This window comes from Rhinatrema bivittatum, chromosome 6 (assembly GCF_901001135.1).
Source record: "Rhinatrema bivittatum chromosome 6, aRhiBiv1.1, whole genome shotgun sequence".
Classification (NCBI taxonomy): domain Eukaryota; kingdom Metazoa; phylum Chordata; class Amphibia; order Gymnophiona; family Rhinatrematidae; genus Rhinatrema; species Rhinatrema bivittatum.
In genome coordinates, this window is record NC_042620.1 from 235,116,617 (window position 1) to 235,132,095 (window position 15,479).

General features: G+C 43.9%; 1 protein-coding gene across 13 annotated transcripts in view; it reads left to right on the forward strand.

Moving 5' to 3' along the window:
- Positions 1–15,479, forward strand: part of ZNF185 (zinc finger protein 185 with LIM domain) — a 220,858-nt gene that overhangs the window by 145,330 nt on the left and 60,049 nt on the right. For all 13 annotated transcript variants that reach the window (XM_029606612.1, XM_029606614.1, XM_029606618.1 and 10 more), the window contains one exon: positions 5,518–5,601. In XM_029606612.1, the coding sequence (XP_029462472.1) occupies positions 5,518–5,601 (84 nt within the window). The remainder of the gene's footprint in view (positions 1–5,517; positions 5,602–15,479) is intronic.

Consider the following 15,479-nt stretch of genomic DNA (forward strand, 5'->3'; position numbering starts at 1 on the left):
GGATAGATTAGGTTAAAACGAGGCCAATTATATGCAGGAAAATAGACAAATTGAGGTGTTATGAAACCTATATTGACTGTCCCAGAAAGTAAACTCCTGGGGAGGTAATCAATAAATTTGCTACAGGATTGTTATCAATAGTTTCTAACTACCCCTCATTGAAAAACATAGGGTTCAGATTTCTTTTCTACCAGAAGTAGGAGAGTAGGAGAGGAAATATTTGATAAATGGAAAAATGTGTTTGATTAATAAAACATATATGTATAGGTGTAGTACCATTATGAAAACTGTCTGAGCAATTCTAGGCCTTTGGCATGGTCCTGGTACCATTGGAAAATATCTTAATAGTTTTATTACATTTAAGATCAATGGAAGATACTTTTGTTTGCAGCTTGATTCATTGAACACATAAACTTGCAGTAGAGTCATGAAGCTGCAGTGAGAAATATTGACACCGGGTAGCATTAGTATTAGAGATGGTAGTCTTATTAAATGAATCTAAGAGTGGAACAAAATGACCCACAGCTTTCTGTCCAGAAATCCAACAGTTAGTTACGATAAAGGAATTGGCCCAATTCAAAGTTAAAGCAGTGTAAGTGTAAGGTGTGGGCAGGCCCATGGTATGCTACCCAACAGAAAACAGATATATAGAAATGCCATGAAGAGATCTTGAAAAGCAATAGGCAAAGGATGAGGGATCATTATGCCCACCCTCTTTGCTTTAAAAATGTGTCTGCTTTTATACCTGGTCTGTACTTTGGTCTGTGTGGTCATCTGCTTCCCATCCTGCTCTGTTACCGTCTGCTTATATTCCTGGTGCTGGCTTGCAAGCTTTGATGTGGGAGTCGTGGATCCAGGCTTTTTGTCCCTTTGACCTTTACAGCTGTGGATGTGGTGAGAAGAACTTGATAGGGTCCTTCCCAGCAAGGTTCAAGAGTTGTTCCTCATAGGAAGTTTTTAATAAGAATGATATTCCATGAACAATATCCACTCTGGGTTTTGGCAGGGCCTCTCTGACCTGGTGAGATGTATTTTGCAATATGAGATCATTGAATCAGTTGAGATAAATCACATTCAATTAGATTCATTCCTGTGCAGGGGTACTAGCATAGGGCATCTAGTAACTACTTCAAATGGACTTAACTTCATGGTTTCAGCTGTTGTACTCCTAATACTAAGTAAGACTGCTGGTATTACCTTTGGCCAGTGTAACCCAGTTTCATCTACAGCTTTAGCCAGTCCAGTTTTAATAGTTTGGTTCATCCAGTCCACTTGTCCGGATGACCGTGGATGGTAAGGACAGTGTAGTCTATGTTTCATATCCATTGCAGCAGTTGCTTATTCAATTACCTTATTATAAAATTCTGTTCCTTGGTCACTGTCAATACATTCAGATATTCCCTACCTTGGGATATATTCTTTTAATAAAATCTTGGCCACTGTGGCAGCTGTACTGGCGCGTATGGGATAGGCCTCAATCCATTTGCTAAAGCGGTCTTCAATTACCAAACAATATTGATAACCTTGAGCTTTTGGCATATGTATAAAATCCATTTGTAACTGCACAAATAGGTAGGGATGTGAATCGTGTCCTCGATCGTCTTAACGATCGATTTCGGCTGGGAGGGGGAGGGAATCGTATTGTTGCCGTTTGGGGGGGGTAAAATATCGTGAAAAATCGTGAAAATCGTTAAAAAATCGAAAAATCGAAAAATCGAAAAACCGGCACATTAAAACCCCCTAAAACCCACCCCAGACCCTTTAAATTAAATCCCCCACCCCCAAATAACTTAAATAACCTGCGGGTCCAGCGGCGGTCCGGAACGGCAGCGGTCCGGAACGGGCTCCTGCTCCTGCATCTTGTTGTCTTCGGCCGGCGCCATTTTCCAAAATGGCGCCGAAAAATGGCGGCGGCCATAGACGAAAAAGATTGGACGGCAGGAGGTCCTTCCGGACCCCCGCTGGACTTTTGGCAAGTCTCGTGGGGGTCAGGAGGCCCCCCACAAGCTGGCCAAAAGTTCCTGGAGGTCCAGCGGGGGTCAGGGAGCGATTTCCCGCCGCGAATCGTTTTCGTACGGAAAATGGCGCCGGCAGGAGATCGACTGCAGGAGGTCGTTCAGCGAGGGTTCCGGCGCCTCGCTGAACGACCTCCTGCAGTCGATCTCCTGCCGGCGCCATTTTCCGTACGGAAACGATTCGCGGCGGGAAATCGCTCCCTGACCCCCGCTGGACCTCCAGGAACTTTTGGCCAGCTTGTGGGGGGCCTCCTGACCCCCACGAGACTTGCCAAAAGTCCAGCGGGGGTCCAGAAGGACCTCCTGCCGTCCAATCTTTTTCGTCTATGGCCGCCGCCATTTTTCGGCGCCATTTTGGAAAATGGCGCCGGCCGAAGACGACAAGATGCAGGAGCAGGAGCCCGTTCCGGACCGCTGCCGTTCCGGACCGCCGCTGGACCCGCAGGTTATTTAAGTTATTTGGGGGGGGTTCGGGAGGGTGGGGGATTTAATTTAAAGGGTCGGGGGTGGGTTTTAGGGGGTTTTAGTGTGCCGGCTCACGATTCTAACGATTTATAACGATAAATCGTTAGAATCTGTATTGTATTGTGTTCCATAACGGTTTAAGACGATATTAAAATTATCGGACGATAATTTTAATCGTCCTAAAACGATTCACATCCCTACAAATAGGTATGAAACATAGACTACACTGTCCTTACCATCCACAGTTATCCAGACAGGTAGAACATAAGAACCAAACTATTAAAACTACAGTGACTAAAACTGTAGATGAGTAGTGTCCTATTGCATGCATGGAAAACAGAACTACATTTCCATGCATGCAATAGGGCACAACCAGGACTGGATATTCCTGGTCAAGTTGTCCTGAGTAAGGTGATAGCCCTAAGCCTGTCATTTTCCATTTGTCACATGCTCTGAGTTTATATGGATGAGCACCAGGCTTTTGTGACTGTGTGAGGCTTCTCCCTGTTGGTTCCACTGTCATGAAGAAACAGAAATCACAGCTTGAAGTAAGAAGCAGCTTCATTTCTTCTAATCTATTTCCAAAAGCAGTACCAGATGTCTAACCTCTTGTCATCACAAGATAGTACTTGTGTTGGTTTTTAACCTCATCGTCTCCCCTCCTCCATTCCAATTTTTCCCATCTTTTGTTCTCCTCCGGTATATCTGCATATCATTATCCCAGACCATAGAAGTCAAAATCCTTGGTTGTTGTCTGAATCCAGTTCCTCTTTTCCCCCCTGCCGTCTAAGCAGGGAGCAATATTGCAGTTGCATTAAAAGCATTAAGGCATATTAGTTAAGGCTAGTAATCGCCAGCTGCAGAGCAGACTCAGGGCAGGAGACTTTTAAGAACAAGTGGTGTGACCACAATTAAAAATTGCTCACATTATATTCCAAAAAAAAGTGTAAAATATGCAAGATATACATTATTTTTTTTTTTAATTTTTTATTTATGCCAAAATATTTTACAAACAAACAGCAATAACAGTTTGCCAAATATACAGGTGCAAGCAAATTCTCACAAACCTAAATAATCATATTTAAGGAATCAACCCCTGTTATCTACCTTATAAATGGCCTGTGACCGACGGCCCGCAAATGCGCAGTAAAGCGCAGTAGCGCGCGGTGCCGCTACTTCTCCTCCCCATATCTGCCGGCAGATCTCGGGGGGGGGGTCACTGCCGCGCGCGCGGGAGTGACCCCCCCCCCCGAGATCTGCCGGCAGGAGCGGGAGGAGTTAATGGAGCCGGGTGAGGGTTGCGGGAAGTCGCGCTTACGGCGCCGGGAGGAAATGGAGGTGGGTGTGGGCTGCGAGGAGTCGCGAGTACGGCGTCTGAAGGAAATGGAGGCGGGTGAAGGGAGGGACTGAGTGGGAGGGAGGGAGAGGGGGGACTGAGTGAGTGGGAGGGAGGGAGAGGGGGGACTGAGTGAGTGGGAGGGAGGGAGAGGGGGGACTGAGTGGGAGGGAGTGAGGGAGAGGAGGGAGTGAGGGAGAGGGGGGGAGAAAGGGAGGGAGGGACTGAGTGAGAGGAGAGGGAGGGTGGAGAGGAGTGGGTGGGGGAGAGTGAGGGGAGAGAGAATGAGGGGGAGGTGAGAGACAGAGGGATGTAGCCCGTTTTAACGGGCTTAACGGCTTGTAAAGTAATAAAAGAGCCAAGATAACATAGATTTGAGCATTTTGAAAAAAGAAAAAATTTTAACTAAGAAATTTGTGGTACAACACTTTCATTACCGATGCTAGGAATCTGTGTAGGCAATTTGGCATCAAGAAATTTCCTTAACTCAATTGGGTCCAAAAACACATACCTTTGCTGTTGATGTTTCACCACACATTTACATGGATAATAAATTGTACTCTGAGCACCTATAGTTCTTAACTCTTGATTCATCTGAAGGAAATTCCTTCTACGAATTTGGGTGGTCTTTGTTATATCTGGGAAGGTCCATACCTTCTGACCCAAGAAAAGTTTGTCTCTATTCTTTAGAGACAATTTCAATATCTTATCTCTATCTGAATTTTTCATAAATTTTACACATAGAGTTCCCCTAAATTCCACCTGTTCTGACAGAAAATTTAATGCTTGACATAACTGAGATTCCTCCTATTGAAAAAATCTTTTTTATTTCATTGGGAAAAAGGAATAATGAAATGCAGGAAGCAACTCAGCAAAATATAACATCACAAAATGGAATTAATAATTTAACTGCATTCTTAGAATAAAATATTTTAAGGTAAAACAAAAGAAAGGAAAGCTAGGAATAAGACCAGCAGAAAAGGCAATAGAACTAAGAAAGAGGTGAGTTGACATTTAGAACATACTACTATAGATATAGTGCTACTGCTTTAAATGTCCCAGAGCTCTGTGGTCTTCCTACTTTGGGGCCAGCCCATGGTTCAGTGATAGTGCTGTGCACTGCCATGAGGAAGAGCTGGGTTTGATACCTGGATCAGATCTTTTGCTTCCTGGGCCAGCTGGAGCCTGGGATGCTGTAGCAACAACACTTAGAGCTCTTGGAGAGGAGAACCTCCCAGTCATCATGCAATAGCAACACCTAGTGATCAGATTTAGGGCCCATGATTTCAGGGTTTCCAAAGGAGTCCTGTTGCATGGCCCCCAGTCAAGGACCGTCGCTGCAGAGGCTAGGCTAAGTGTGTTGGAAGAGGAAATAAAACTGGGGAAAAATTCAGAGGTAGTTACAAATAGACTCAAAGCACCAAATCCTATCCCCGATTCCAGTTGAACTGGAAACTCAATGTAGTAGTAGGAGGAACCTGACAGGCCCAAAAATGAAAAAAATAAAATAAAATGCTCTCTGCCATAGTTATTCAATTTGCATTAGAGATAACTGAATCTGTAATGCTGAAATAAGACATCTACCAAAGGGAATAAACCATTTGTATCAGTTTCATGTCTGTATAGAGGAGGCATGGAATTCTTTTTCAGAGCTTGGTTGCTGTTAATGCTTTATACAATGTAATGTTGCTATTATTTTAGGAATGAGGCTATTATTGAAGAGGCAGAGCTAATCTCGTGGACTGACCCGGCTCCCTCCAAGCCCAGCATTTCTACAGAGAAGAGGTACAGTATGAAATGGACTTGGTTGACCTCTAGTGGAATCAAATGAGCTCCCATGTCATGTTTGCAGCGATGTTGAACGGAAGCAGCTTTCTATCTTAGTATAACTTTCAGTTCTTATGCTAGTCAGGGCTTAATTTGGGGGGTGGGAGGGGAACACACTTTTGCTACTTCTTTTTAGACTTAAGAGAAGCAGGGTTGTTCTGCTCCAGCCCCTCCACTTCAAGTGGCCTGTGGGGAAAGAGGAGAAGAGGGGGGTGAGTCTGGAGTAGGTAGAACAGAGATCAGCTTCTTTACTCCCTAATCCAGCCTCTTCCCTGCTGTTGTTCCCCCCTCCCCTCCTCTTCTACAGGAAACAGGAGGAGAAGAGGTGATACTGAAGCAGATGCTGCAGAGCAAATAGCAGACACACACAAAGGGGGATGGATTATGAGCAATAGTGCCAGGATCAAGGTTTCAACCCTGGCCTTGATAACCACCAGAGCTCACAAGTTTCAAGCTTGGGCTAATTCAGGGGTCAGGAACCTTTTTGGCTGAGAGAGCCATAAACGCCACATATTTTAAAATGTAATTCCATGAGAGCCATACAATATGTTTAAAACTAAATACAAGTAAATGTGTGCATTTTAAAGTACAATAAGTCTCTGAAAATATTACACCAGGCCTAAAGACACCAATACATCTCCTATTAGGAAAACGGACCAAGTCAGGCTGCTATAGAGTCCTACACAGAAACTACACGCCAGCAGAAAACCTCACCTGAATCACGTGCTGTCCCTCACCTAACATAGAATAAAGAGACCAAAACGCATAACAAGAAGCATGCAGACAAAAACTGAATTGGAAACTGCAACAAGCCAGAGTCTCTGTATGCAGTGTAACAAAGGAAAAAAGAAACATCACACATCCTTATAAAACAAATCAAGAAATATAAAATCATCAGCAGTAAAACTGTACTAACAAAAAGAACATATTTCGAAACAGCTGATGAGTGGAATATCCAATAATTAAAAACTCATATAAAACATTTCCAGATACCAACAAAATATTTCAAAATAGCAGACACAAAGATCCAGTAATGAAAAATAATAAGGATACAAAATTTTTTTGCTCTGCATACCTGGGAACGTTTGATATCCAGGTGTCCTGAGATTGTTCTGAATTAGCAGGAGGTGGGGTGGTTTGCTTGGAACTTTCTCCTCTCTCAGTCACATACCAGCGCTCTCTCTCACACTGGCTCTCAATGACACACCTATACACACATGCTCTCAGTCACTCACATATACAAATGTTTTTTCTCTCTCACTTATATAGGCTCTTAATTACACATTTACACACATGCTGTCTATCTTTTCACGCTTACACACACACAGGCTTTCAATCACATAAATACATGCTGTCTTTTTCTCTCACACACAGACTCTCATTCACATGCTTACAAACATGTCCTCTCTTTCTCTCATTTACACACAGGCTCTCAATCACATACTCACATGCTCCCTCACCTAAATCAGCTCTCAATCACACAGACACACATGGTCTCTCTCTCTCATTTAAACACAGGCTCTCAATCACATACTCACATGCTCCATCACCTAAACCAGCTGTCAATCAGACACAGACACACATGATCTCTCTCTTACTTATACACACAGGCTCTTAATCATACATACACATGATCTCTCTCACACACAAAGGATCTCAATCATACACACATACTCTTTCAAACAAACAGGTTTTCAATTACAAACTTACACATACAGGTTCCCAATGGTAAACTTACATTCATGCTCTCTCTCTCACAGGCAGGATCTCAATCACAGACATACTCTCTTTCACATATACAGGCTCTCAATCATTCACATACATGCAATCTCTCACTCACACACACAGGATCTCAAACACACATGCTTGCTCGCTCATTCACTCTCTCTCTCCCCCCCCCCCCCCCCCCGGGAACTCGCGGCAGCAGCAGCCACCTCCCAACGCTAACCTCCTTCATTTTCAGCCCTCGCGGAGGCGAAGGCGGAGTCCCATCGGCCGCGGTTGAAGATTTTCATTTTCCTCCGAGCCGCGCTGCAGTCTTCTTCCCGTCGGACACTAGCGTGCCTGCGCGGGTCTTCCCGCGCAGGCACCCGATGCTCTCCACTTCCTCTTCCGGGCCACGGGAAGAAGAGAGCACGCCGGTGCTCTCTCCTTCCCGCGGCCCGGAAGAGGAAGTGGAGAGCATCGGGTGCCTGCGCGGGAAGACCCGCGCAGGCACCCGATGACTCCAGCGTTGGCACCCGGCTGACACCCGATGACTCCCGCGCAGGCACCCGGATGACTCCAGTCGGCGTGCTCTCTTCTCCTCCCCCCCGCGGCCCGGAAGAGGAAGTGGTGAGCATCGGGTGCCTGCGCGGAAGAAGAGACCACGCTAGTGTGGTCTCTTCTTCCCGCGCAGGCACCCGATGCTCTCCACTTCCTCTTCCGGGCCGCGGGGGGGGGGGGAGGAGAAGAGAGCACGCCGGTGCCGCTGACTCCAGCTGTCCTGCCGCGTTCCGCCCGGGCTGACAGCATTTTAAGCCCGGGCGGCGGAGGACCGGGGAGCAGCTGGGTCAGCGGGGAACCGCGAAGTATGGCGACACTTGTCTGCGAGCCAGATGCAGCCCTCAAAAGAGCCATATCTGGCTCGCGAGCCATGGGTTCCCGACCCCTGGGCTAATTGAACCCTTTTTTGTATCCGTTACCCAGGGCTTAATTTCTGGGGGAACAACCCAGAATGGTGTTCTGCCACCTGTTTTCCAGGACCTAAGGAGACGGAGTAGAGCCAGCAGTGTAAATCAGTTCAATGTAAACCAGTTTCAGTTCCCTGCAGAAGGCGGTGGCAGGATCATTTCTGCCCCCCCTCCCCCAAGCCCCAGAGAAAGCAGAGCAGGTAGCTGATTACCCTGAGATGAGAGCAGCCACATGGCCTTGATTTTTGTGCAATTTCTTGGTTAAATTGAAAGGACATGAGAGAGGATGGGAAAGGAGGAAGAGACATGAGATGAATGCCTGTCAGCCCCATTGTTATGCTGCTACTGGGTGTATTCACACTTGTATATTTGTGTGTGTGTAGAAGAGAGTTCACACCCGGCCCCCTCCCCTTTCCCCTCACACAAGTCATACCTGACCCTGACCCCACTCCACCTCCCTTCTCCCACCCTCCAGCTCCACAATTCATCTTCCTTTTTGTCTACAAATTAAGTTCTTATGGTAGTGCTGTATAATCTGGAGATCTATGTGGAACAAAACAGTGATTCTCAAAATCTTTTACAGTCAGAACTCATATAAGAAGTTAAACAGAATTGTACGAACCACATCAAAATATAATCGCTTCAGAATATGCTTTTTAAACAGTCCTAGTGTTCTAAATCTCAATTTACTTTTAATTTGCTGACTGTGAATCAAATTAAGACAAATGCCTTGTTTATGTGTCCTGGAGGCACAGGGAGATAAATGAACTTGCTCGAGGTCACACAGAGGGTCAGTGGCAGATGTGAGTCCACAGAAACCTAGACTATGACAAAAGATAACGACCACAAGACCCATGAGGGCTGCCTACTTTTCCATTCATGTTGCAATGCTGCAGAGCCCACCTGATCTATGGCTTTACCCTCGCATCCTAAGAACTATGGATCCTTTGTGGTTATCACATGCTTTCCCGAGTTCTCTTGCTCCTTTGCTTCTACTACTTTCATTAAGAGGTTGTTCCATGTATATATCCCCCTTTCTGTGAAGAAATATTTCCTTGGTACTTCTCAGTCTACCCACTTTGTACCTTATTTATTTATTTATTTATTTTATTTATCGAGTTTTATATACCGTCATTCAGTTTCGCCATCATAACGGTTTACAATTTTTGATGGAATAGAGTAAGTTAATAAGTTAGCATATACATTGTGATCAGAAATACAGTTATAGCAATGTTAATGTTAGTTGTACATTTACAAGGTTAGTTATACAATTTCTTATGGTTGCGAGAGTCGGTAAAGATAAGGTTTACATGGTAAAGATAAGGCTCACATGGTTCATCTGGATGAGAAAGGTAAGTATCTAGGTTCACATGGATGAGAGGAATGGACATAGAGAGGGCCAGTATCATGGTATATAGTGAGGGGGGTGTCTGGTTGTCAGTGGATGTTTTGATAGGCTTTAGTGAATAGTCAGGTTTTCAGCTCCTTCTTGAAGGTTTTTAGATTAGGTTGTGTTCTTATTTCGATTAGAAGAGTGTTCCAAAGTTTGGGGCTTCCGATGGTTATGGCTGTTTCATGAGTTGAAGTTAGTTGTGTGGTTCGAGTGGGTGGAATTTTCAGGAGACCTTTGTTGGTTGAGTGGAAGTTTCGTTGCAGTGTGTGGAGTTCTATTATTTTACCTAACCAGTCAGTTTGATGTCCAAGTATTAGTTTGTGTAATATGGTTAGTATTTTGTAGTCTATTCGATATTTTATTGGGAGACAATGTAGAGATAAGAGAGTTGGAGTAATATGTTCGTGTTTTTTTGATCCTGTTAGGATTTTGGCAGCTGTGTTCTGTAGGATTTGGAGCAGATGGATGGTGGCGAGTGGTAAGCCAAATAATAAGGAGTTGCAGTAGTCAAGGTTGGAGAAAATAAGTAGTTGTAAGACTGTTCTGAAGTCATCCGGAGAAAGGAAAGGTTTAAGTCGTCTAAGTGTTAGTAATTTGTTAGATCCTTCCTTGATTTTGTTAGTGATATGGATCCTGAAGGATAGTTCACTGTCGATGATGACTCCTAGGTTGCGAGCATGCATGACTGGGGAGATTGTTGCCTTTTGGTTCTCAATTTTGAGCAGTGGCAGGGGTGAAGTGCTGTTTTTTCTGTCTAGGATGATTATTTCTGTTTTGTCGGTTTATTATGAGTTTCAAGTGGGTTAGTAGCTGTTTAATTTCAGCGAGATACATGGCTGTTTTTTTGTAAGTTTCTTCCAATGTATTATGTATTGGGATTAATATTTGTATATCATCTGCAGATAGGAAGTGAGTCAGACCAAGACTAGCTAGCAAGTGACATATTGGGAGGAGGTAAATGTTGTTGCGGATAGTGCTGATCCTTGGGGAACTCCTGTGTTAAGGTTTATTTTCTTCGAGAGGGTATTGTTGAATATTACCTGGTAGCTTCTGTGTGATAGGTAAGATGAAAACCATTTAGAGTTATACCAGTTGCTCCTATTTCAATCAGCCGGTCAAGAAGGATTGTGTGGTTTACTGTATCAAATGCTGCTGATAAATCCATGAGAATCAGCAAGTAGCTTTGGCCGCTGTCAAATCCTCTGAGTACAGTGTCATTTAATGATAGGAGTAGTGTTTCAGTGCTTAGGTGTTTCCTGAAACCGAATTGCGTGGGGTATAGGATGTTGTTCCTTTCTAGGTGGTCGATGAGCTGGGAGTGGACAATCTTTCCAATGATTTTGGCAATGAATGGTAGATTGGATATGGGTCAGTAGTGGGTTTTCCGGGTCTAAGTTGTTCTTTTTTATTATGGGTTTAATTATTGCTGAATAAACATTCAAGGTAGTTTCCTTCAGTGAGGGATAGGTTTACAATGTCTGTTATTGTTTTGGTTATTGAGGTTTCAATCGTTTTGATTGTTGATATGGGAATGCTGTCGATGGGGTGATTTGCTGGATTCATTTTTTTGATGATTGTTTGGACTTCCAGTGAGGAAGCCGGGTCAAAGTTTGACCAGCTTGTTGTTAGTTTAGGTTGCAATTTTATGTTTTGAGTGTTTACCCTGAGATTGTTATTTATTAGGTTCTTGATTTTCTCCCTAAAGAAGTCTGCAAAGTCGTTGCTTTTGTTTTTGGTGGGTGGTGTTTTCTGCTCATTTGAGGATTTGGTGAGGTTTTGCACAACGGAAAATAGCATTCTGGGGTTATGTTGGAATTTATTTATTTTGCTCGAGTAGAATTCTTTCTTTGCATTGTAGATAAGTTTTTTGTAGTAGGCTTGGTGTGTTTGATAGGCGGTGAGAAGCGGGGTTGTTTTGTTCTTACGCCAGGCTCTCTCTTTGTTTCTGAGTTCACGTTTGGCTGCTCTTATATTGTCATTGTACCATTGATTTTGATGTTTAGGGTTTTTTTATTGTCTTTTTGATGGTGGGGTTTATGTTGTCTGAGATAGATTTAGTAATATTGAGCCAGGAGCTTGTGGCCGTCTCAGAGTTGGTTAGATCTATGTCTGTTAGTTCTAGGTGTAGTTTTTGTTGAATTGTTTCGATATCAAAAGGAGGATGGTAAGTGATTGTCGTTGGGCTGTTTGTTTCCATTGTAAGTTTAGAGTTATCTCATGGCCTCTTGTTCAAGAACTTTCTTTCCACGGAAAAATGCATTTCATAGGGCTGATCATACAGATTTTCACCATGTTGAAAAATAGCTGCCTCAGTACTCTAGCCACTGGTCTAGTCTTCCTCCCTGCTCCAAGATTTAATCATGTATACTCTTTCTAGGCTTGTTATCCCTTTCATTTTCCAAGAGTTTGGCATCCCCATCTGTGTGACATCTTGCAATCCAAGTACAGCATAAATGTAATGGGTCTTCCATCCATCAGTCAGTTTTAGTCTTCTCTTTAGCTGTCCTGACTTCTCACCTCCGATGCCCAACCCTCCGTAGCTGAACCACCTATATGGGAGGGATACAAAGCAGAGATGAGCAGAAATATCATGATGTTTAGATAGTGATCATAAATCCCACTCATTGTCTAGGTATTACAGAACAGACAAGATTTCTATGACCATGATCTCAAATTGCAAAAATACTTTGTATGTTTCCTAGCAATTTTCCTGGATTGTATTCTTGCTGCTGTTTGAGATAATGATTGTGTAAACCCTGCTTGTTCAGTGATAATGGAGTAGTGAGAAGGATTTATAATAGCAAGTTCAACTTTTTTTTAATGTTTCCATCCCATCTCTAATCCATAGCACAGAGCAGAGCTGTTTCTGTACATAAAGCAATAAGGAACAGGTTTTTCCAGAAATAATGACAATATAGCAAAAGTATGTATATGAGTTACTAAGGGTTCGAATCACCCAAATTAGACACTTTAAAAAGCTATTCATCAACCTCATTGAATAAAAAATGTGCATCTTATGTGTATCCTCCCTCTTCACTATAGAGAGGGAGGAGCACCATGGAGTTTCTGTGACTTGATGCACCGCACTAGTGCAGCTCATCAGGTTCATTCTGACAGGGAGAAAGCTTAGCTTAAGAGCCCTTGGGCACTAGAACTCTCTCACAGTCTTAAATATTCATTCTCAGGGCCAATTCTATCATTATGCAGAGTGAGGCAGTAGATGGCAAAACTTTGAGACAACAGCAAGTGCTTCCCAGAGCCCAGGGCTGCCGGCAGAGCCCAATCAACAGCCGAAGAAAGAGGGAAAGGCCCAGCAGGGTTTCCCAACAGAGTCCAACCCACTGGCAGCTAAATGACAAACAAATAGTCCTAGCGGGGCCGCCAGTGGAATCCAACCTGCCAGTAGCCAAAGACAAAGAAAGAGGCCCAGCAGGGCTGCTGATGGAGCACAATCCTACCGGCAGATGAAGACAGAGGGGGAGAGGCCTGGCATGTGTGAGTGAGGGAGAGGCACGGTATGTGACTGTGTATGAGAGACAGTGTGAATAAAAGTGATAGAGTAAGAGGGGGTGTGAGAGTGAGAGAATGAGCATGTATATGTAAGAGAGAGTGGGCAATCATGTGTGTGTGTGTGACTATGTGAATCTACTTGCATGTGTGAGTGAGAAAAAGTGCAAGAGTAAGCATCTATATGTGTGTGAGTGAGAGAGTATAAGAGTAAGAGAATGAGCAGGTATGTGTAAGAGAGAGTATGTGGGTAAGAGGAGCAAGAGTGTGTGTGTGTGTGTGTGTGTGAGAGAGAGTGAGAGTAAGAATGACAGTGACCATGTGTGTGTGAATGAGTGTGTAAGACTGAAAATATGTGAATGTGAGAGAATGAACATATATGTTATAGCGTGTGTGTAAATTAGAGAGAGAGGAGAGCATCTACACGCTACCCCCACCCCTACTAATTCACAACAATCTCACAGTGACTGGAAATCAAAGAGTCCCAGGTATGGAAAGCAGGAGGTTTTTTTTATCCTTATTAGTTTTAATTATTGAGAATTATTTGATGTGCTGTTGTTTCAAAACATTTCATTGGTTTCTGAGAAATGTTTTAAAATTTCGGGGCTTTATTTTTAAAAGCATTTACACGCTTATAATTGCATTTTACACTTGTAAACGCACTTTACTCATGTAAGTGGCTTTTGAAAATTGCTCCAATGTATGCCATTGAATTGTTCATAGGATATGCATACAGAATCTGGCTTGTTACGGTTTCCAGTTCTTTGCACATTTCTGTTTATACTTTATGGTCTCTTTATTTTTTATTTGGTGAGGGTCTGTCTGTGTTCTGCATGTGTGATTGAGGTTAAGTATTCTAGCTAGTAGTTCCTGTGTAGGGATCTGTAGCAGCTTGGCTTGTTCTGTTTTCATAATAGAAGATGTACGGCTGTTTTAGGGCCTGTTGTAATATTTGTAGTGTTGCCTTTTCATAGGTAGGGTTGTTACTATTTGAGTGCTGACAGAGCTGTTTTGGTTTGGGAGGTTTGCTATATTATAATTGTAATTCAGTTTACTCGTGGCTTTCAGCGGGCCAAGCCCACACCTAACAGGCCTTACAATAGGCCTAATACCACATGCGTACCAAGGGTCTTTTTGGCTTATCTTGCAGGATTTTCTAGTTGGCACCACAGCAGTGCATGTAAATATAATATATACCATATGTTGATCTAAGTGATATTTTTACCTCAGATAATCATACTTTGTCGTTTTTCATGTAAAATCTGTTATTATAAATACATAATTTTAATTGTGTATGGCAAAGGCTGTGAGCAGAGAGCACACTAAGGGCCACAAGACTGTAAGCTTCACCTAGGGCACCTAATACCCTTGCACCAGCCCTGAGAGAGAGCACAAGAGAGTAAAGGGATTGTGTGTGAGGGGTGAGAATGTGCCACATACACACATCCCCACCATTCAACCATTTCCCACTTCCCAGGGGGGCAGGTGGTAGGGTCCCCAGAAGTGTGACAAAGTTTCCCGCTTCCTAAGAATTTTAGAACCGACACCCTGTCTGCCACGTCTCTGGCAACCTGGACCTCAGCCTCCGCATCTGCCCCAGCATTGCAAGTCGCTGAAAGGGCCAGACTGCAAAAGATTTCTGCTCAGCAAAACTCCAAAGGAGACCCTCCACCCCCTGACTTGGCCCTCTCAGTGATTCGACCTGCGCTGTGCCACACCGTGGCATGGGAGAGCGCCATCTCATCCCTCGCCTCAGACAGCAGATTGCCTTGAGCCGTCCATGATCACTCTCCATGCAGGGACTGAAGTTCCAACAAAAGTAGAGTTTACTGAAACAAAACTCCTTCAGTAGTGACAGTCTGATACAGTACCTACTTTCTGAGAGCTCAATCCATATAGGAGGATGAATCCTTAAACTTTACACTGTTATGAATGGATTTGGGGGCTCTCTTACTCTCCGTGGCAAACCGTGGTACATGAAATTCAATGCTTTGATGATGCTTTATCTTCCCACTGACTCCCGGCTGTGCCTGAGGGACTCTCCTGGATAGGAAGCAGATAGGCCATCTGCCCTTCTTTCTCATTCGTTAGACCTGGAAGGGTACTCCACACATTCTCCTCTGTCCTCTCCAAAGTGATCGGCACTGGGTTGGCACCAAGTACGCTGACTAGAGTATTTATCCTAAACAGTGGCGGATTCCCGATGAAGACCGGCCCAAGGATTCGCCGCCCAGGCCAGCCCAGGAGATACCTCGTGGTCTGCC